At 30.3% G+C, this 23,688-nt stretch overlaps 2 protein-coding genes across 7 annotated transcripts in view; one reads left to right on the forward strand and one right to left on the reverse strand.

Moving 5' to 3' along the window:
• The window catches only part of LOC105208770 (arginase-1), a 32,142-nt gene extending 9,253 nt beyond the window's left edge, over window positions 1–22,889 (reverse strand). The window contains exons 1-3 of the mRNA XM_011178801.3: window positions 22,277–22,889; window positions 22,014–22,211; window positions 20,954–21,140 (exon numbers count right to left, since the gene is read on the reverse strand). Of these exons, the coding sequence (XP_011177103.1) occupies window positions 20,954–21,140; window positions 22,014–22,211; window positions 22,277–22,496 (605 nt within the window). The 5' untranslated portion in view covers window positions 22,497–22,889. The remainder of the gene's footprint in view (window positions 1–20,953; window positions 21,141–22,013; window positions 22,212–22,276) is intronic.
• LOC105208769 (protein elav) lies at window positions 294–22,489 on the forward strand. Of its 6 annotated transcripts, none has more exons than XM_029038007.2 (4): window positions 294–452; window positions 1,565–1,949; window positions 3,250–4,582; window positions 20,729–22,489. In XM_029038007.2, coding segments are annotated over exons 2-4 (1,455 nt in total). In that variant the 5' UTR covers window positions 294–452; window positions 1,565–1,948; the 3' UTR covers window positions 20,850–22,489. The 6 variants fall into 6 exon arrangements, with proteins under 6 accessions (XP_028893840.2, XP_011177102.3, XP_028893842.1 ...); XM_011178800.3 differs by having other exon boundaries at window positions 3,283–4,582; XM_029038009.2 differs by lacking the exon at window positions 20,729–22,489 and adding an exon at window positions 10,858–13,367.
• Window positions 22,890–23,688: the final 799 nt, after the last annotated feature.

Below are 23,688 nucleotides of genomic sequence, written 5' to 3' on the forward strand. Positions count from 1 at the left end.
AAAACACCAGCAGCACTAAGATCAGCGAGTATAGTTAGACAGAGAACTTAGAATAGCCGATGTTTTCAGAGTTAAACACACACAAACATACACTAACACAACACCATACAACAGGGGGAAAAGTGTAGTTTGCTCTATGGAGCATACTAAACAATAACGAAGTCATAAAAAATCCGGCAACGCACAAAAGCGCAAAGCGGCGTTTATGACGTCGTAGTCGACTCCGCAGCACGTCGTGCTCGTTGGTTTGTGCTGCGCTGTCGACGCCGTGCCGCTTTGCGTTCGTTTGTGAATTCGTAACTTCGATTCTCACATCTATGAAATTCGTTCTTCACTTGAATTCGTGCGCTCGCCGTAAACACATCAATTCTCGGGTGAAATTGTCGTCTTTATTGTGCAAAATTAATTAGAGAAAAAAAAAAACCAAAAGCATTAACTAGTATACATAAAAGGTAGAGAACGAAGAAAAAAATATTTTAATAGTCATAAAACAAATTAAAACGCTTAGTGGAGCGAAGTAGCATAGTAATAAAAAGTTGAAAATTTATAAGAACTGCAAAAAGTATTCGTTAGTTACACGACACGACTACAAACTAATTACGCCAGTATTCGCATACATATATATGTGTGTATTTTGTTGGGTAGAGAAAATTTTTTGGAAAAGCAATAAAGGGGGCTAAGTGAAAATTCGATAATTTAACGAATTTGTGTTTGTGAATGGCGTAATATCTTACAAATTTATATGTGTCCACTTGTACGGTAATTGTCTATATTAATGCTTGTAATTAATTGAACGCGTGTGAGCAAAGTTCATTAAACTCCATTGTTGCGTCGTTAAATTGGAAAAGTCGAAGGAAAACCAAGATCGTAGCGTGCAAAGGAAAAGGGTGCAGCAACAACAGCAGCACAAATCAACCGGACAATAGACGAGTGACACGATTATACGAACAAGCTAGCTGGCATCTGTGAATATATCGATTGATTGTGTCGGAAGTCACAATTGCGCAGGGCAGAGGAAAAGAAATTTTTGTGTTCAGGTGGAGTAAAAATATTAAAATAGGAACGCGGTCGTCCCACGGGTACGGGCACGGGCATGTTCGGTGTGATTTCGAATTCTGCAGCGGTGCAAGGGACGCAATAATTGATGGATGGACGGACGAATGCAATAGTTGAGAGACTAAACGTTTTTAGTGCAAACACATTTTATTTAATTAATATGAATTTGCTAAGAGACAAATGTGAAAAGTAAATTGTATTGTATATATAAATTTGCATTGCAATGTTGAACTACAACAAGAAAAGTATCTCATAGAAACAGAAAAGTGACAGCAATAGCGACATGAAATTGCGTGCAAGTACTCTACATATTTGTGTGTGTGCGTATAAGCGCTTATTTTATATTCATGCCAAAAGAACTGGAAATACGACATTATACAATTTGTAAAAAATGCATGCAATTTAGATATTCTCTAATACCGCTATCAGTTATCTAAGATGTAGTTTTGTTGTAAATTTTAAGTGTTTTTTCGCACAATTTTTTTGACCAAATGTATTTAATTTGCAGAAACAACAAAAAGAAGCTTAATTCTTAAACATCGTGCAAAATCAAACGAAAAATACACCCAGAAAAAGTGTATCTACATATATGAGCAAACAACACTAGCGGAAAATTTATATAAAAAAGTACAGAAAAAGGTAGCGGCAAGCAAAATACACACACTCATATAAAGAAAATCGATAAATCGATTAGCAGCTCTCTCCCGAATTCCACACACGCTTCAATTCAGTGTTGCCAACGACTTTTTAGCTATCAACATTGACATAAGAGACGCAGCCGTCAACGTCGAGACAGCGCAGCATTAAAGTGAAAGAACAAATTTACGCAAAAGCGAAGTTGTGAAAAAGCATCAAAATTATTGCCGCAACGAGAAAAACACACGCCAACGCAAGTGAGTATTCCAATAAAAAAAGTAAAGCGCATGACTATATAATAGCAAGTTCGTTTGTAAGTTTGTACATAAAATGAAAACGCTGGCTTATAGTGGAGCGCCACTGCCAACGCCGTCGTTTCCGCATATACATACATACGGGTGGATGTACATATGCATATACTTGAAAATGCACATATTGTCTATTCCTTTTTGGTATGTAGTTTTATTTCATTCTTTCATGCGTCGGAGCATCTGTACAAAATAGAATTAAAATTGTAATGTTTGTATTTGCATTTGCGCGTATATTTTGTTCTAATACTAGCGACGCTGCGTTTTTAACCGCGGTGGCGGTATTGTCCCCACCCTATAAAATGAAAAACATTAAAACTGCTTTTTGTTTATTGTTAATGAATGTAAAACGCGTTTGTTATAGCTATAGCTGGTCGGTGTTTGTTTTTTTAAATATGTCTAATTTGTAGTATGTATGTGTGTATGTCATAAAGGTGAGGCGCGATATTCTTAACAAATGTTTAATTTTTACTCGACACTATTTTATTAATTTGTTCGAAATTGTAATCACTGGGAATAAAATACAAATGAAATGTGAAAAAGAATTTAAAACTTAATTTTAGCAACATTTTAGTTACAATATTTTGATCACACAGTACATACATGCAAGTTTTAACGTATTTAAGTACTAGACTTTATTGCCATTTCTTTGTTGCAAAGTCATGCAAGTCAAATGACACAAAAATAAGTATATGCACCTATGAATATTAGTCGTATATCACGTTTGTTTTTACTATTTTCCATTGTTTTAATTATACACATTCATGTCTGTAATTAAGACAATCGCCATACATACATATTTACAATTAAATAATATACGATTTCGTAAGGCAAACGTAGATATTTAGTAAAATTAATATGTCTGAAACAGTTGTATAACAACGGGGATATTTGAAGGGCAATCATACTGGATATAGTATCACATGAAGCTTGTTGATTTACAGAAATATATGACAATGAGTTGGAATATATATCCTAAATAAAAAAACGACAAGTTCTCTGTGATTAAGTTGCGAGTTAATACTTGGATCATCGTTCAATTTGTTACAACTAATAATATGTAAAAACAGCTTACAAAAGTGTTTGGATGCATTCATTCACCTCTAGTATTTTAAAATGTCAGTTCATGTTCTAAATTTGTATTCTGTTTTGTTTCTTCCATGTATCTCTCAATATCGTTCATCTACATAACCCACGTCCGCTTCTAACCGACTTAACTCATCCCTCTGCGCCATCGCCTGTTACTTAGTGGACTTTATGATGGCGAATGCCGGTGCTGCAGGCACAGTAGACGCTCAGGCCCAACTAATGGCTCAAACCGCTGCAAATCCGGCCGCTGCCGCAGCCGCCCTAGCCGCTTCGAATGCATCGCCTGCGCAGACTGCTGCCGCTGCTGCAGCCGCACAACTGCAACAGCAGCAGCAGGTGCAGCAGGCCATTTTACAGGTGCAGCAACAGCAAACACAACAAGCCGTCGCCGCCGCCGCTGCAGCCGTTACCCAGCAATTACAACAACAAACTACCAATGGCAATACGAATAACCAACAGAATGGCAGTAATGGCTCATCCGAGACTCGTACCAATCTCATAGTCAACTATTTGCCACAAACAATGACGGAAGATGAGATACGTTCGCTGTTCTCTAGTGTGGGCGAAATTGAGTCTGTAAAATTGATACGCGACAAATCGCAAGCTTTTATGGATCCACTGAACCCACAAGGACCAAATAAGGGTCAGAGTTTGGGTTATGGCTTCGTCAACTATGTACGCGCACAGGATGCCGAACAGGCCGTTAACGTATTGAATGGATTGCGTTTACAGAATAAAACCATCAAGGTGTCATTTGCACGCCCCTCATCGGACGCCATTAAGGGTGCCAATTTATATGTCTCGGGACTGCCGAAGAATATGACACAACAAGAATTGGAGGCGATTTTTGCACCATTCGGCGCTATAATAACATCGCGTATACTACAGAATGCCGGCAATGATTCACAGACCAAAGGTGTCGGTTTCATACGTTTCGATAAGCGTGAGGAAGCAACACGCGCCATTATTGCACTCAACGGCACCACGCCGCCGGATTGTACCGATCCGATTGTAGTGAAATTCTCCAATACACCGGGTAGCACCAGCAAAATCATGCAACCACAATTGCCAGCATTCCTCAATCCACAGTTGGTGCGGCGCATCGGCGGAGCTATGCATACGCCAGTCAACAAGGGCTTGGCACGTTTCTCACCCATGGCCGGCGATATGCTCGATGTTATGCTGCCAAATGGTTTGGGTGCGACAGCGGCCGCTGCTAGTGCTTTGGCTAGTGGTCCGGGCGGTGCTTATCCCATTTTTATTTACAATTTGGCACCCGAAACTGAGGAGGCATCACTGTGGCAGCTATTCGGCCCATTCGGCGCTGTGCAATCGGTTAAAATTGTTAAGGACCAAACCACAAATCAATGCAAAGGCTACGGCTTCGTATCGATGACCAATTATGATGAAGCGGCAATGGCAATTCGTGCACTGAACGGTTATACACTGGGCAATCGGGTGCTGCAAGTCAGCTTCAAGACCAACAAATCAAAGTAAAGTATCTTTCCAGCGTAAAATCTCTACAGTAGTAACAGCTAACTGCAACAATAGTAGTAGTAGTAGTAAACAACAACAGCAACAACAAACAAATGTAACAGCAATACACGCATACACAATGAAAACAACAACAATAACATCAATGATACAAAAGTAGCGGAAATACAGTAGTAACAACAACAACAGCAGCATAATTGCGGATCAGTGAACGCGGAGCGGAGCTGTAACCCGACCGCAGGCAAGTTGGTGGAAATGCGCTGGTTGGCTTTGTTTGATGTTGATAAAATTGTGTGAGGCGCAAAGCGTGTTGTGGGGAGGGTGAGGGTGCTCTTCCTCCCCCCAACTTACGCAGCGCACGCCAACCACGTATTTTCCATTTTTCAATTGTATTTTACCATTTAAGCATATTCGTAAAGTATAAACGCTAAAGAAATCCCAACTTGCAGCAATACAATGCTGGAAATTAAATTAATTGATAAACTTTACAAAGTGAGGTTAATTAATCTAATTTGTTACACTGTACAAACTAAAACAAGATCACAAGCGCGGAGTAGTAGAAAGGTGCAGGAAAATATTGGCAACAAGAAATGTGTGTTGTAGCAAAATTTTACGGTTATCAAAGCATTTGCAAGTAGAGTGAATCGATTCAGTGTAACTGCAGTGTAGTGAAAATATGAAAACGAAAAACAAGCAATGAGTGTCAGTTGAATACATTTTCCTTATCAACTTCCACCCACGCGTTGGCTTTGCGAAAAAAGAAAATGGACGCACACAAATGCGTAAAATGGCGCGACAAATGCCGCTAGCAACCACCCGTTGTGCGCGTAAGCAGGCGGTTAGCTTCCCACACGCCACAAACAATTGGGGTGGTTACTGTAGGCACTCCCAATCAGCCATAGTTCAGCGCATGTATGTTTGTGTGTTTGTCGCTCAACTGAATTTCACAATGCCAAAGCAATCAAGGAAAAATGTATCATATTAAAAAAAAAAATCTTGCAAATTTTGGCAATTTCACTGTGCTGTGCCTAGTGTTGGCTTAATTTAGAAATTAGCATTGCCTGTATGGGAAGCAAATTGGCAAGCGAAACGCGAAAATTATTACTCAAAAGTTTGTGTTATTTTTAAATTAGCCAACAGCTGCAACGCTTGCCTCTGTGTCTGTGTGTCAGTTCGTGCGCGTATACACATGTGCCGTCGCATAAAAGTAAATATATTTTTATTAAATCTCTGAATTGTTCAGCTGTGCGGCGCACAGTCACGAAAATGTTTTCATATTTTCACTACTCGTACGAATTACACTGGATGTAAATTAGAAAAATGCAAGGAAAAATAATGAAAGCGAAAGTATTGCAAAATTAAGTCTAAAAACAAAAATATATCTGCATCCGCTAGAATTTCTAAATACTAAGTAATCTTTGTTAATACCCCTACCAACAACAAAAGCCAAATTGTATGTGTGAAAAAAGAAAAATTAAATGCGTACCCTATTACAAATTTAAAACGAACGAAGAGATCAACACATGATTTTCCAGGTTAAAAACCATTTCGATAAATTCCAAAAACTATTGTTGTACGAAAACTACTACTGCATAAGTATTTCACCAAACCGTATAGCTCAATGAGCGCCAATTAGGCAGTAACCATAAAAGAATTAGTAAAAAATTCTTAAAAAATACAAAAATAATAATTAAGAAATTAAAGGCAAACAAGAATCTTCCGAAACGTCGTAAATGGCGTAAATCACAAACTTGGCCTGCCGGCAGCAATAAAAGTATTTTAAATTTCATTTGCAATTTTAAAAGTTGACAATTTTTATACGTTTTCTAACTAAAAAAAATATGCGTTAAAAGCAAATGATATATCTAATTGCAATAAAATGTGTAGCAAAGCGCTCGAAAGAAATGTTTGAAGATAGACGAGTGTATGCGTGCGCAGGTTTTTAAGTAAAAAATTAAAGTTAATTATATAACAATTAAAAAAACATTAATTAAAAGTTTAAATGCTGCGCTACTTGCTATAAAAGCGCTATAATAATATTAATAATTTTCAAATATAAAGCTTAGCAAAACATAAAAAGAAAATATCTTAAAAATAGCTAAAGTTAATGGTTGGGTTTAGTGACATACAAGAGTGAAAATCCAGACGAGCAGAGGCGATAACAAGTAATTTAAATTAAATTAAATTAAAATAAAAACAACTAATGGAAAGCTTACCAATTTTTAATTATTTAAAGAACTAGCAAAAAACGAAAACAAAAAAATAGTAAATAAAATAATATATGAGTAATAATCTTAGAGATTATAGTTAAAGCAACGTCAAGGAGGCTGCTACAGTATTAAATAGCAAAAGTTTAAATTTAAATAATTAAAAAAAATATAACTAAGAAATAACCAAAAGTTTGGTGTAAGTTTATAAAAAATATAACTAGAAAATAAAGGGGCAAAGCCTGCGTGCGCAAATGGACAACTTATAGAAAAAGTAGATCTCTTGGAATTTTAAATGAGCTAAACAACCCTAACAAGACAGTATCGAATGCGAAACAATAATTACAATAATTATTAAATAAATAAATGCGCCTCCAGCAGGCTAAAATTAAATTTTATTATAAAATAATTCCAATTACATAATTAAAATTCACAAACAAGTGACATGCAATATACATTTTAAACTAATATACAAACATACATAACCTATTAAACATAAAAATTTAATTTTTTAAAACATAAATTGTTTGCATATTGACAGAAAACCAACGCACAGCTTGCTGTGTAATTTGGTGGCGAAAATAATGTGAAGTAGTGTTGCTCTCAGGCCTTTCAAGCTTTTGTTAATGCAAGTGATGCGCTGAATTATGAATAACATAATTTTGAAATAAATGTATAGGCGCTGAATAGCTTAAACAACTTAAGAGTATGCCTTCAACCAGCATATAGCTTTAAAATGTTAAATAAATGCAGTTTTTAAGCGCTGAATGTCAGCAAATGCGCGCTGAATACCATTTGTAGTGTGCTGAATTCGAAAAATTTCAAGTGAATTACAAGTTGCTATTTTAACAACAGAACAGTTGTGCTGAATAACGTTTGTAATGTGCTGAATACGAAAAAATTAATGTAAAACATAAATTGTTATATTTAAAAACAGAACAACAGCGCTGAATATACATTACGGTTAGCTGAATTGTTGCAAAGCTATAAAAATTCAGCGAATTTGCATTCATCATACATCTCGAGTGCAACACAACATTTTCGCCAACACTCTTACACAAAAAGCGCATAACATAAACGTTCAATAATTTGTTTGAGACAAAAAAATTGCAATGTGAAGCACAAAACACCCAAAATACAAATACAAACTATGCATAATTTAGTGTGAAGTGTTTTAGGCTGCGTACATATATACATACATTTACACGTATACATATATATTTTTGACACACAGACATACATTTACAATTTTGTAATGTTTTTTGCAAAAATCCAATTTGTTTATTTTCAAACATAATTTGATTTCTTTACAAACAATAGTTGCGCGGGTATTCATTTGTGGCGCAATTTTGTATTGTTAAAATATAATTTAATAGAAATTTGTTACAATTACGATTTTGTGTTCGTTTGTGCTGCAAAATGAATACCCCTGCCCATTTGTTTACGTTCGTTTCGTAGTGCAATACATTTGGCATCTTGTGTTGATTTCTTTGTTTCAATTGAGTTTAATTTGAGTTTGGCGTTTAAATGCGCCACAACTGCTGCTACATACTTGCTACAACCCATATGAGTTTGAAATTTCTAAAAATTATATTTTTGAATCAAGCGTTTAACTAAAAGATTTCAAGTTTTTTTACAGTTATTTATTAATATATAATTTTTGCGATGCGTTCGATTTCTCACCACAGCTACTACTCTTATGTTTGTTGTTGTGTTTTTTTTCTCTTGTACCCACACTCGTAAATTATAATTTTTTCTCTAAAACAAAAAATATAAAATAAAATTGTGTGTTCATGTAAAATTGACGCGCGTGTGCTCCCAGCTATTTTGTACACATAATTTACATATATTTATATATACAGTCCATATACAATACACATACACACACGCATACATATAAATATACATATTTATATATATTAATTAGTGTACGTACGTAAGTAATTAAGCAAAATATATTTATATACATATTTATTGCATATTTACACAAACAACTAATATTAATTTTTATGTATATCTACAAACCAACATATGTATACATATGGATATTTATTTGATTTATCCCACAATTTTGCTTTCAAATTCAACCAAGTACCGTACCGCAATAATGTTTAAAAGAAAAATAATGTTTATACGGCTTATACTATGTGCATATGTATACAATATAATTTATTTTCGCATTAACATTTTACGACACACAAACACATTATAACAACACACAAATTTAAACTTACATGCATATATGTACGTGTTTGTCTACATATACATACATATATTTATATAAACCTATATTTTTCGTAGCTGTTAAGTGGTTTTAGTTTTAAAAGTTCACAAATTTCAATTTAGCAAAAAAAAAAAATTAGCTTCTTGTGGGTATTCACGGTGTTAGCGTTTTTACGAAAAACTTTTTTATAACGTTAAAACGCGCACGGTGAATACGCGCATAGATTTTTTTCATTTAATTCTATTTAACAAATTATAATTGAGGTTAGGTAAGCAGGCAGTGTAGCAAGTGAAAAGTTACAAAACAAAAAGAAACCCAGAAAACAAGTAATCAATATTTATTATATAGTTATATTATTAGTACATTTTTTTGATGCTACAACAACTGGAGTCGCTCACAGTTTGTTAAACATATATATCTAAATATATATATATTTAATATTTTTTTCATAAGTGTAAACGAGTAGCATGAACAAAGTGAAAAAAGAACAAGCTCTGCAGTATGAGTAAAGCAAACGCTAAGCGAAAAAAAACGCATAAGAACAAATAATTTAATTAAGTTAAATTTAAAAAAGAAAAATATTTTACACTTAAGCATATGGCATAGAGACGAAACGAAACAGGTGGAAAAAAGAAGAAGAAAAAACAAAAAAAGTATACACAAAACGCATGAAACAAACAAGAATTCTAGTCAAAAATGCAAAACAAAAATGCAAAATGAAAGAAAAAAAAAGAGAAATGTGTTGAAGGAAAAACTAAAGCAGTTAGTTAGGCGATAAGCAAGTCTGAATTGCAAGCAAGCATACAAATAACTTAAAAACGTTTCAATGTCGCATAGCAAGTTAAAGTTAAAAACAACAGGAGTAGATATGCAGCTATTAGTAACTAAACCACACACCACACACACACACATACATATACATCATACAAAACGATAAAATGCACGGCTACAGCGTTAATTTAATAAATCGAAAAAAAGAAAAGCAAAAACGCGCAATGCAATTGTATTATGTTTAAATGGTAAATCATTCAGCGACTGATAAAAGAGAAAGAAACAAAGTATTCTTTTATCCAAATATCCGCTGCGGCTGCAAAAACTGTATTTTGTTGTTATTTTCATAGATTTCTAAAATATGAGCGCTTTTCGGCTGACCACATTGAATGTTCGAAACATTTATTTGCCAGAGAGTTCGTTAAAAATTGTATAAAAACAAATTTTCAGCAGCGTTTGAAGCTGCATTTGAACTACTTTAATTGTACTTTCTAATGGTCGGCTATTTTTCATGTTCGAAAAATTTTCGAAGTTCAGGTGGTTTTTAAAAATCACTATTTTAAATGAAAAATAAGATATTTTGAGCGCATGTTATATACAAACGCTGTAGCGATTTCTATACACATTTTTTTTACAATTCTCTAACGTTTAGAAAATAGCGCGTGCTAACGTTTAGTTCAAATTGCACACACACTAAATTATTTACAAAAATCAAATGCGGTCTGTTGTAAAAAAGCGTTTATAAATACATAATTTTGTTTTGCTACGGAGCGAAAGGATATTCTGTGCAATAGTGTCTACGCGAAAATGTGTATCTCAGAAGAAAGTATAAATTTTTTGCATATATTTTATTGAAAATTTACTTTTTAATATATTAGCAATTATTTTAAGCATAATAAGTTTTATTAAACATTAGAGAAAAATGAGAAAACTTAAAACAAACAAACAAACAGCAACAACAACACTTATGTATGTATGAAGTAGTTGCAATGATGTTGATGTTGATGATGATGAAAAACTTATGCTTTCTATTTTCTTGACGCCGCGGTATAAACGCCAATTTCCAATTTAGAGAAATGCAGCAACTGCAATGATACGCAAGCCGTTACGGGCAAATAGAGTTAAGAGCGCGTGCGCAAATGAGAGAGATACGTTATGCAAGCACATATTGTCAAGAAAGTCGTAATTTAATAGAAATCAAGCAAAAGCAAGCGAAGTGAATACGAATAAAAGGTGCGTACTTGGGTTGCAGCGCTGCGTTTTAAAGAAGTAAATGTTTAATTAAAAAATGCATAAACAATTGAGAGAGCACAATGGTTAAAAAGAAAGTAGTAGTGAGAGTAGAAGGGAGTCGGCAAGCAAGCAAACAATATGTTTAGCAAAAGCGCCACAAAATATGTGCAAAAACGCGAAGCTTTTCAATAAACACAGACCGCGACCAACACAAAGTCAGATGAAGCTGTAAGAGCATGAGAATGAGAATTAAAATGGCAGCGGCGTTGAAGTGATACGCGTACTGTATAACCAAACAACCAACCAACCAACTCAAATTGACGTACAAAAGCAACTGTTAAACTTAAAATACATATATACCGGCACTAGAAAGTTGCAAGAATTTAGTGTTTTCTGTTTTTTTTTATAATTTGATTTGATTTGATTTGATTTTGTTTACAAATTGCATTTTTGAAATGTGTGTGCGTTTCATGGCATATTTTAATTTTCTTTTTAAGTAATTATTAGTTTTTAATTTATTAATTTTCACATAATGACACACAATTTATATACATATATGTGAATGTTTTATGTTTCGTAGTAATTACTTATGAATAATATGCGTACCTTAACTAAAATGAAGAAAAGCGAAAGAAAAAAGAAGCAACCAACACAAGTATGGGACAGAGAAATAATAATAATAATAATTACTATTTTCATGGGTTTTCAGTTTGTTTTGTATGATTTCTAATATTATTTTAATCATTTTTTTTTAACTTAACAAACAAACAACAAATAGTAGTAACTAGCGTTTGTAAACCATAGTTTTAATTGACTTATTTTTTGTTTTGTAATATTTTACATACATATATATTTATCTTATTTAGAGCTCGTTTCATCGCATACCTTGCGTTAAGTTTGTAATTGATTTGCGTTCACATAATTTTAATTTTAATTTCAATTCAATATTACTTTATTAACCGTTTATAATTTAAAATAATAATAATAATAATTTTTTGTTTATGTCTATGTTTTACACACACACACACACACAATATTTGTACACAGCGAATGAGAATAAAATTGTCTACAGCGACAAAATGTCTGAAACAACTGCAAAAGCGCTAGTATTTTATTGAAAAAAAAAAATTATAAAAAAATTACAAAAATTGCAATTCGCGGCGCAAAAGCTGAATAATGCGGAATAAAATACAATTTTTGTAAAAAAAAGCATATGCAAAAAATAAAAATGATATAAGCGCTGAGAAATTTTGCTGTACAGCTGCAGGTTTTACGCTTTACAGCGTTGTAAAGTTACACCTACGCTCTTTTGCGACAAATAATTATTATTATTCTTAATTATTTTTATATTTCAATTTATATTATAATTATTTTATTCTTACTCTTATTATTTGATATTATTGTATTATACCCCTGAACTCATATGCAACACAAATTGACATTTTAATTTCTGCTGTTTATGTAACTAATCACACAAGTCGAGGCAAAAAAAGATGCATAAAATGTTGGTTGACATTTCGAAAATTGCTAAAACGTGCGGTTTACGCCGTGACGGGCGCTGTAACATGCCAAGAAAAAACTTGAAAATTGAAAAAAAAATTTAAAAACAATTTTTTATAGCCTTTAGCGCTTTTAACTCTAATAAGTAAGAACACAAGACGTTTTTACGTTGTTTCTCACTTATTTCTCGGTAACCGAGCGCGTTTTTAGCGTGCTCATTAGAATAGCGCATGGCAAAAATTATGCATTTTTCAACTAAAAACAGAAAAAAATTGTCACTTCGAATTTACAATGTCCTAGCATAACTGTATTGTGTGTATCTTACACGTCCTGTTTTTATGGCACACAACTCGGCAATCAATCGACACACGACGCTCTCTTTGTCCCACCCAATGACCGCCTGAGTTCCACGCGAACTACATTTTTACACACAAATTTCGTATGAGAGTTTGTGTGCCACTTTGAAAACTTTTTCGCACAAAAGCTGTGCAGAAGAAAAATATGCACAAAAATATTTAAATATTTTAGCAGATTTCTCTAAATACAATTTTTTTTAATTAACACAGCAATTATGCTAAATAGAAATTTTAAATTTATCATTACTTTTAATTTTAATTTTAATTATAAGTTTGTGTTTTTATTTTAATTAAATTTAAAGTTTAATTCAATTTGTATTTCCCACACACACACAAAAAAAAAACATCAAAATTGTATTGAAACATGAAAGTTAAATGCGCCATTATTTATGCGGATTGTTGCGCGTATATTTGAAGCGTAAAAAAAGACTTTCGACAACAACAACAAATTGTGTTTTTAACCTTAAATAAAATATTAATTTTGATTTTTGAATTTAATTTGTTTTTATTTGATTATTATCATTATCATCATTTAGTTTGTGTCCATGAGCTCATGACTTCCACTACGTTTCCTTTATGATTTCTGTATATTCTCCATTAACTCTTTTTTTTTTATTTGCGTTGCACACACACACATAAGCGCGGGTGCGTTTGAAGAATTAAAGAAAAAAATTTTCGAAATTTTTGTAATAAAAGTTTATCGAAAAATTAAATTAATTTAATTACTTAATATTAAAAAATTGTATTTGAATTAAATTATTATTTTTATTTAATTTAATAATAATAATTTAATTATTAAATAAAATAAAATTAATTTGAATAAAATTGTAATAATTTAATTATTAAATATAAGAAGAAAATTTTATTTTATATTTAATAATTAAATTATTATTATTATTAATTTAAATGAAAATAATAAATTAATTTAAATACAATTTTTTTATATTTAATAATTAAATTAATTTAATTTTTCGATAACATTTTATTATAAAATTTTCTAAATTTTTTTTCTTTAATTTCTTTAATATTTTGATAAAATTTTATTGAAAAAAAATTAAAAAAATAAATATTAAATCATAAAAACATATGCACTCGCTTTATGTGTGTCACGCGCTCTCATGTCATTGCATTATTATTAGCCTCTCATCACTTCATCACCCCCCCACAGCAAAAAAAAATTATATATATCCCGCTTTCTTTACTTTTACCAATTTGTAAATTCTTCTTACTTTCTCTCTCTTTGTTTTTCGTTGGTTGTATAGCGATATTTCGTTGGTTGGTTAATTTTTGTTGTATCTACTATTTTGGTTTTCGTTTTTGTCATACATATATGTTTCATTTCATTTGGTTTGATTTTCCGTTTTTCCGTTTGCCATTTTCGTTTGTTTCTCGATTTTATGCTGCATTGTCTGTCGAACACATTGTGTTGTAAACTGTGTTAATTTGTGGCGGCGCATTCGCAACATATTCATTGGCTCTCTTCTACTCTCTCGCCTCCTTTCAACTCGATGAGTGCTAGCAGGATATGCTATAACTTAATTTAACTACGCGTGTTCTCCCAATTGTTTGTTTTCGAACTACATACATAGGTGTTTATAGAAAACTCTTTTTTTCTAATTTTTAATTATTTTTTGAAAAATTCTGTGAATTTTCTTTCTAGTCAAACAGCTGTAAAGGCTAAATGCTAATGATCTCGCAAGTCGAATTCTATTAAGAATTCAAACTAATTTTTTGTAGTATTAAACAAAAAAAACAAAAACAACAAATTATGAGTAATACTTAAAACTAATAAACTAAAAGTCATAAAAATCATTCCAATGCTAGTCAAAATGCAAAAACAAAGTCTGGAAAACTTAAACCCTTAAGAAAACTATATAAGTCAAAAGCGTAATAATTAGCGAAATAACGAAAACTTTCCTTGAACAAAAAAAGCGGAAACGAATTTTACAAGTTTCTTTGTGTTTTCAAAGCATTCCAAAGCAAATTTTTTTTAGTACTTAATTATGGTTGATATTATGTGCAGTTGAAACACTTGCAATATTTATAGTGTGAATTCTGTTTTTATTTACAAAAATACTCAACAAAAATGTTTTAACATTTTAAATATTATTATTTCTAAAAAATGAAAAAATAAGAAAAATTTTGTGTTGATTCGAACGTGTTCTGTATCCTACATTATGTATTTGAAGGAAAAATAAGACTTTTCAATGTCATATGAAAAGCTAAAAATATCAACAAACAAAAGAAAACTTAATTTAAAATATTGATATTGATATTTAACAAAGACATTATATAAGTTTATAAAGTTTAATTTATTCATTTCTTATATACACATTTAACCAAAATGATATTTAATGCAATTTATTATTACATATATTAACGAAATATTATGATTACATTTTATAATAATATTAATTATTATTATACTAGCGGTTAAATTATAAGCAAAACCAAAAACAAAAAAAAAAAAAGAATTAACCAAAAACCCAAAAAGAAAGTAATATTACATATAAATGTGTTTCAAAATACGATTATGAGTTTTTCTTCATTTATTTTAACAACAACAAATATTACAAGTAATATTTCCAATGTATTTTCACTCCGGTATTAGTTTCGATGTAGCTCCGTTTCCAATATATATATTTTTTTTTCAATTCATTTCTATAATTATTTTATATACTCTTTTTTTAATACATTATTTGTGTATAAATTATATTTTCGACTTTTATGATATTATTATTTTTTTATTATATATTTTTATTGTTATTTTTTATTATAATTTTTTTAAATTTATATTTTATTATTTTTTGAGTATAATTTCTATTATTATTTTTTTTAATATACATACATATTTTTTTATATTATTATTTTTAATATATATTTTTTTATATTATTATTTTTATTATATATTTTTTTAATCTATATTTTATTATTTTTTTGAGTATAATTTCTATTATTATTTTTTCATATATATATTTTTATTATATTTTTTTTATATATGTATATTTTTTAATATAACTTTTTTTTTTTAATTTATACTTTATAATTTTTTTGAGTATAATTTCTATTATTATTATTTTTTTAAATATATGTTTTTATAATATTTTTTATATTTATTTTGGTATTTTTTTTTTTGAATATATTTTTATATATTTTTTTTTACTTCGCTTCAACAACTACACCTTTGTGTTTCAATTATTTTCGATTTGTGCGCATTTTTCCATTAAATTTGTGTTTTGTTTAAAATTTATTTTAATTTTTATATTGTTTACTTCTAATTTTGTACTCAGTTGTTGTGTTGTGCGTAGGCATTCAGCACTTTCGTTTGTTAGACTGCGATTTTCTCAAATCGTGTGTGGTTTTGTTTGATTTCACTTGCTGTTTTTTGCTCAATTCGTTTTACGTTTATGACTGATTTCACAAATATTCTGCAACAATTTGTGTTTTCATTGTGCGTTTTTTCATTTTTTTTTAACATCTTTCAATTTTCTCCATTATGTTCCTGTCTCGTTTACTTTAAATTCTTGCCACTAATTTCATTTAATTTCATTTGAATTACGTTTTCACAAGGCAAAGGTGTATAAAACACTTTTTCTTGACTTCAGTTGTTTTCGGTTTGGTTTTGGATTTTATTTCTTTTTCTTTCAACTTTTCCTTTGATAGCATTGTTAAAACTTGTCGGCAGTGTACCAAAAATGAATTCGCTAGTGATTTTTTACTTTTAGGTTGCTTTCGCTTTGTGGTTTTCAGCTCATTAGTTCGAATTTCCTTTTTTTGAGTAACACCCTCTGTGATTCTTTGCAAAAGCGGGCGATATTTTGTTTTTAAATCAACGTCGGCAGCAGTTTATTCTCGGGTTCTCACTCAAGTTCGTTTTATAAAACTAATTTTGAAGCAGCATTTTAGTTAAAGTTGTTTTTAGAAGATAATTTGATAATAATAATTTTTTTAACCCACTACTGACCTCAAACTAGAATCCAGATAATTAAATAATTGAAAAAACATTTCTAAATTTTCAAAATTAAAGTTTCTAAATTTTCAAAATTAAAATTTCTAAATTTTCAAAATTAAAGTTTCTAAATTTTCAAAATTAAAATTTCTAAATTTTCAAGTTTTTTTAATTTAGAAATTATAATTCTGGAAATTTATATATTTTAAATTTTTTTAAATTTATTTTTTTCCTTCTATCTATTAAACCTCGTCTGCCAGAGAGACCTTTTCCTCAATCAAATTATGTTTTCTGTATATAAAATGCTGCGAAGGATTAGTCGTGCTCACATTTCTTGTGTTTTTTCCCCCATCAATTTCATTTGTGATGACCAAACTTCTGTTCGTATATTGTAAACACCGATTATTGACTCGCCATCCCATCGCTAAGCGTTTCTTTTTTCCAGTTATTTGTTGTACTTTTTTGTGTCGTCTAATTGTCGGCACAGCAAATTCTCGTAACTCTTTGTTTCTTTGTCTAGTGTAAATTTTAAGCCAAAAAAATTTTCAGTTTTTGCAGCTGTTACCACTACGCTAAATTCGCCATAGCGTAAAACTCGTCGTAGACAAAAAAAAAAAAAAACAGAAAAAAAAGAATTTACAACGGTATTTCCTACGTTTTCACGCATTTGTTGAGTCTAGTTTTGTAAAATGTAAACGTATATTGTATAACTGTATATTGTGTATATTTTTCGGTAAGTAAACTTTATCAGTTATTATAATTTTTCATATTTTGAAAAATTAGCATATCACATTTCTCCTTTAATTGGCTTTATGACTTGTATAATTCATTCCACTCTTTATTTTTAGTTTAATTTTACTCTCTCACTCTCTCTCTCTATGAATTTACAACAACAATACCCACCCATTATTGGTTAATTTTTGGATGTGCGCCGTAACAAATTGTAAACCAAAAAGCAAAAACAAAAAGAAATATCAAAATCCAAAATTTTTCGTTTTTCTCAAAATCAGTCAACCGTTAAATGCGACAAAAATAAACGCTCGGTTTGTATTTTCAACCTTTTTCTTCCATTATTCAACTGTTTAATTACTTACTTAGTCGTACAAGTACATTTTGCCAAACATTGTATTGTAATATTTTTAATTTAATTCTGATTTGTTTATTTACAGGTGTTTGTGTGCTAATTTTCACAGTAAAAAATATATAAAAAAATGTATCCCAGATTATTTGAACTTCTTGAACGCCAACCGCTCACGTACAAAGTATTTAATTATTATTGTATTATTATATTTTAGTAAAGAATTTAAAAATCTTATTTTTTTAAAACGATTTAGTGTATAATTTCTGTAAGCGATTGTAAGACTTGTTTATATTTTCTTTCTGTAAATGAAGATATGATGAAAACAGTACAAAGCAGCAGACAATAGCAAAAATAAGACAAGCATAACCATAATACATCCATCACTTAGCGCCAACCTAAACAGATAGCCATAAGCATTAATGCAGAGCCGATATTTTGCAAAAAAAAAAATTAAATTAAAAAATATTTAAAAAAATCAAATAAAATATTTTTTTTTTTGCATTTTAAATAATTTTTAAATATTAAATTGTGAAATATTCAATAAATTACGAATATTAATGTCAAAAATATTTACAGATGTATATCGGCTCTGCATTAATGTGCAAATTTCTGCCAGTTAATTTTGTATATGCATACATATATTTCGTTTCTAGTTGACACAAGCAACCATTGTAACCATTTTTCTATTCTATTTGTAAATTTTATCTAACTTCTTGTAATTTTAAGTTGAATATGCTACATCATTATACTTATTATTGTAATTATAATTGCTTAAAAGCTTAGACACGGCAGGAATTGAGCGCGATTAAAGGGAGCGAAAAAAAATGCCGTAAAGCCAAAAAAAAAAAGAAAAAATGAATTTGCAGTAATTTTTTCCAATTCTACGAAACCAGCAAAGTTATCTCGTCGTCGTTCTTTTTCTTGTTCTTTACAAAAGTATTAACATTTATTTATTATTAGCTCAAAGCGATATTTTTCATTTCTTTGACAGCACCCGAATTTAGATTTAATCTATTTTTTTTTTCGCTAACAGTTTAAAGCTTTTAAGTTATGCTCTTAGCTAACTATGTAATTTTAAGCACAAGGCAATTACATTATTTCGATTAGTTAGACTGATTTAATTAATATGTATTTATATATTATATATTTATTGTATTTATAGTGTTAATAATTATTTTATGCGCGAATTGTACTTAATTTTTAGGAGAAAATAATATTTATTTTATTTGTATTATATTTTGTGAGCAACTGTCTCTCCAAGACTACTTTTTAGGTTAAATTCTGATTTTTCTTTTTTTTCCGAAATTATAATAATATTTTTTTAAATTTATTTTTAGAACTCAGAACTGTGTATTTCTTTGTTTTTAAAAATTAACTATTTTAGTTTAAGTTCTAATTTTTTCATATTTTTTCGGATATTATAAAAATATTAAACTGTGTTATTTCTTTTGAGTTAAAAAAAAGTCGCAAAAAATATTTTTTTTTGCATAGAAATGTTAAAAATTGAAAATTTTGAGGTTAAGTTCTGAATTTTTCGGAAATTTAAAAAAAATATTAAATTTATTTTATTTATTTTTAAATTATACTAAAAGAACTCAATCTTTTTGGCTACTATTGAGTTTTAAAAGTAAACGAAAATATTATTTGTACTGTCTAAAATTATTGAATTTAATTATAAAATGTATATATTTAATTTAAAGCAAATTCTTTATATTTTTTATATATATTTTAATATTATTTTTATTATATTTTATATATGTATAAAATACCCATTTATTAGTGGCAATTTATTTTTATTTAATCATAATATTTAGTTTTATAAGGCAAAAAATTTCTTTTGAAAAGACGTCACAGTTTTAAAACTAGATAGTTTTATTGAAATTATATTTATAAATATTAAATATTTTTAATGTTTTTGATGTTTTTGTATAATTTTTATTTCAACTTTTCATTATTATTATTGATATTTTTATTATTATTACTAATACTATTATGTCTTTGGTATAATTTTATTTATTGAATTTATGTTTATAATCACATTTTATTTTATATTATTGTATAAACTATTTTTTCTTTTAATATTAAAATAATTTTATTACCATTATTTATATTTTTTTTTAAATTTAGTTATAAATATATTTAAAATTATTTTAATTAATTTATTTTCAATCAATTATTTTATTTTTCAATTTCTAATACAAAGTATTCTTGCTACTAGTAGTAACATTTACATAGAAAAAAAAAGAAATGAAATCAAATAGCTTCCAATTAAATATATATATGTATATCTAAACAAGTACAAATAGTTTTAAGTGTTAATGTTTATGTATGTATGTATGTACATTTCCAATAAGACTGCGAACGAATGTAATATGCGACGTACAAAGTATGAAATTCAAAATATTTGTGATATTTTTATATACTAGTAAGTGTTTTTATAAAAAATACTATAGACATATAGCAAAAATCGCTTAAGAACTACTAATAAATTGAAAATATTTCATAAAACTCTTTCTGTAATTTGTAAGCTAAAAATATTAAAAACAAACGACGAATTTCAATTTCAATATTACAGCACAAAAAAATACACATTATTACGGGAGAGACGAGCAGCTACATAGAGCTACTCACGAGCGATGCGTTCAAGTGATTAGAACGACCTACAATTGACACATTTATGAACTGAGACAACATGTCACTGCCGTGAGGAGTCACTTAGAAGGAATTTTTTTTTTGTAAAAAATACCAATTTCACACGCTTTCCTCCCCACTTTCAGCATTCATACATATTTTATTTTTAAACTTATATTATTTTTATTTTCAGAAAAGAGAAGCAAAGTAATGCAAATAGACAGTGTGGAAAAACAACGAAAACAAATTGTTTTCTTCATTTTGCTTGGCTGTCAACTTTTTTTCCTAACAGCGCCGCTTATCGCCTTTGCTGATAAGGAATTATGGCTTAGTAAACTGTAAACTGTGTGCATCACATAAACAAATGCGACTTAATGCGCTATTCGTGTAAGTATTTTTTAGGTATATTTTGACTTACCACACCGGTGCCGTTTGTTCGAGCTTCGCATGCTGCCAGAAGACGCGCAATTCCTTGAGCAGAAAGGAAACGGGCATGCCATGTATGTTACCAGATTCCGAGGTGTTGTGCAGATTGATATCAGCGTGTGCGTCCACCCAAACCAGCGAAAGATTGGGTGTGTGTTGCAAATGTCCAGCAACGGAGCCTAAATAATATGTATAATAACGGAGAAAATTTCATAAATATTCAATAAAAATATAAATACGCATAAGAAAAACGTTGACAAATTCATTTTTTAGCATTTCAAATAGTTTACTTTGCAAATATAGGCCTAAATACAATAATAAGCGATTTTGGTAGTAATGTGTGTCGCCACCACTGTATTGTACAAAAGCGCCCGAAAGTATGCAACACTTTTCGCGCACTTTTGCAGGCGGCTGCTTGCTGTGATTTCTGGGTGCCTGGTAGAATGTGGCGCGTCGCATTTTCAGCAAAAATTCGTTTTGTGTCATGCGAGCGAAAAATATGTCGCATGCGATTTTTATAAAAAAAAATCGCAGATGCTTACTAAAATTGCTGGGCGACTGGTAAAATGCGACATATGGGAGCATAGCGAAGAAACTTTTCGAGGTTAAAAAAATCGCATGCGATATTTTTTTTTTTTTTGCTAATTGCATGCAATTAAACGAGTATATTGACGGAAAGTAAGGAAAGTGGTTATTTTAATGAAAGGTGAGCATGAATTACATGAAATGCGACGAATAACGACAGATAGTACGGAAATGGATTATTTTAATGAAAATTGAGCACGAAATGAAAATATTTGAGAAGTTTGAAATTAATAATGCAATTAATTTATTTTAATTAAATTTCTGCTACTATTTTTCAGGTTTATTTAGAAAACGACATATAATAATAAATATTGTTACAAATAAAAATTTTATTTGTTTTATTATTCATGAAAAGTATAAATACCCTAACTATTGACTTTTATATTTTAGATTATATTTTTTTTATTTAAAAAAATAAGATCTAAGTACATGGACTCTTAAATCTGACATATTAGCAGTTTGCTTACCAAAACCAATTGCATGATCACCGCCGATCGTTAGGAACTGATCGTTCTCCTGTAACAGTTGCTGCACTTTGCGTATCAGCGCTCTGTTGCAGCCCATAAATTCGCCATAATTTTTGATTTTACTATATTCCGGCGCCTCCGTCGGTATGGGATCCACATCGAATTGCAGATCGCCATAGTCGTGCACCTCCAGTTGGCCTGTTGTGATGGATCACTTTGAAATCACATATATTCACACACTTATGAGGTAGTTTATTGCTTACCGCAGGACACTTGTTCGAGCAACGGCACTAGACCATGCTCGCGCAGCAACGCAGGCGCTTTCTCTACACCACCCTTACCCTGACCCTTCGAGAAGGGCACACCAATAATGCCTAGACGCGCTTTCGATTCGCTCTCGACATTGCTGGCGCTGCTGCTGTAACGACAGTGCTGTGTGTGCTTCAATTGGCACGTGACGCGTGTGGCACAACGCTTCAACATGACGCGGATTCACTGAAAAACTTTTAAAACTCTTCTTCTAACACGAAATAACGTTGCAAATTGACGGACACGTCTCACTCTCGCTTTTACTCAACACAAACTGTTGTCAAATGATGGCGCGCACTCGAAGACAAGTCGAAGAATCACGTTAATCTTTAGTTTACTGGTTCCAGCTGCTTTTTTCTCTCCGAAATGGAAAATATACCGCTGATAAGGCGACAAATACACCAAATTTTGTTTACTACAGATCAGATTAGAGCCGCTTGGAGGCAAAAACTTAAGCTAACGCGCGTATTTTTAGCTTTGCAGCGAGTTCTTACGGCACTTTTTGGGTATTTTTTTATTATTTTTGGTTTTAAACTTTTTCTTTTATATACAAACAATATATTTTACGATAGTGAGCAAAATGGCAAGGCAACAGCAATTGAGTGTTGCTGACTTTCGTAATCTCGAATCTGCCGATTAGTGTGACAAACAGTAGGCGAATGATGAGAATAGTATGAAAGCAGCGCGTGTCATAGAAACCGCCAGAGTGAGATGCTGCTTGGAAGGCTGTTATCTACCGCTAGTGAAGCGCAGCAGAAAACAACGCTCGCGCACGAGAGCGCTGATAACCTTTGCTCGTAAATCTAATGAAACATCCATAATGCGCTATGTGCTAATAAATATATGTATACAATTTTTTTTTTTGGAAAAGTGTGTGTTTTGTACCAGGAAGTGTGAGGTTAGAAAATATATATTCTGTATAACTACAAAGTAAATACACAATTTTAAATATTTCTTTATCGATATAAAGGGGAGTGTTTCAAGAGTTTAATTAAAATTGCGTTAAAATATATTTTTAAAACAAATAAATATTATAATAATTTTTGAGTTTCTCATTTTTTAGAAAAATATTTTTTTATATAAAAACGAATTTTGCTCTAATTTAGAAAAATATATAAATACATTTTGGTGTGCTAAAATCATTTATATTTTGAAATCAAATATTGGTAGTTTTTGCAAATTTTTTAGTTTTTTTTTAATATTTTAAATATTTTTGTTTCTTCCAATTTTTTTTTTTTGGAAAAAATATATTTTTTATGTAAAAAACGAGTTTTAGTATCATTAAAAAGATAAAAATGTAATAAAATTTGGTTTAGTCTTATAATATTTATGTTTTAAAAAGTAAAAGTTTAATTTTAATTTTTTT

This window comes from Zeugodacus cucurbitae, chromosome 5 (assembly GCF_028554725.1).
Source record: "Zeugodacus cucurbitae isolate PBARC_wt_2022May chromosome 5, idZeuCucr1.2, whole genome shotgun sequence".
Lineage (NCBI taxonomy): Eukaryota > Metazoa > Arthropoda > Insecta > Diptera > Tephritidae > Zeugodacus > Zeugodacus cucurbitae.

What these genes read in the sequence shown, in the direction of transcription:
- LOC105208769 (XM_029038007.2), top strand. An exon ending in TTCAAGACCAACAAATCAAA is followed by an intron (nt 4,583 to 20,728) that starts GTAAAGTATCTT and finishes TTTTATTTTCAG; the next exon opens with AAAAGAGAAGCAAAGTAATG.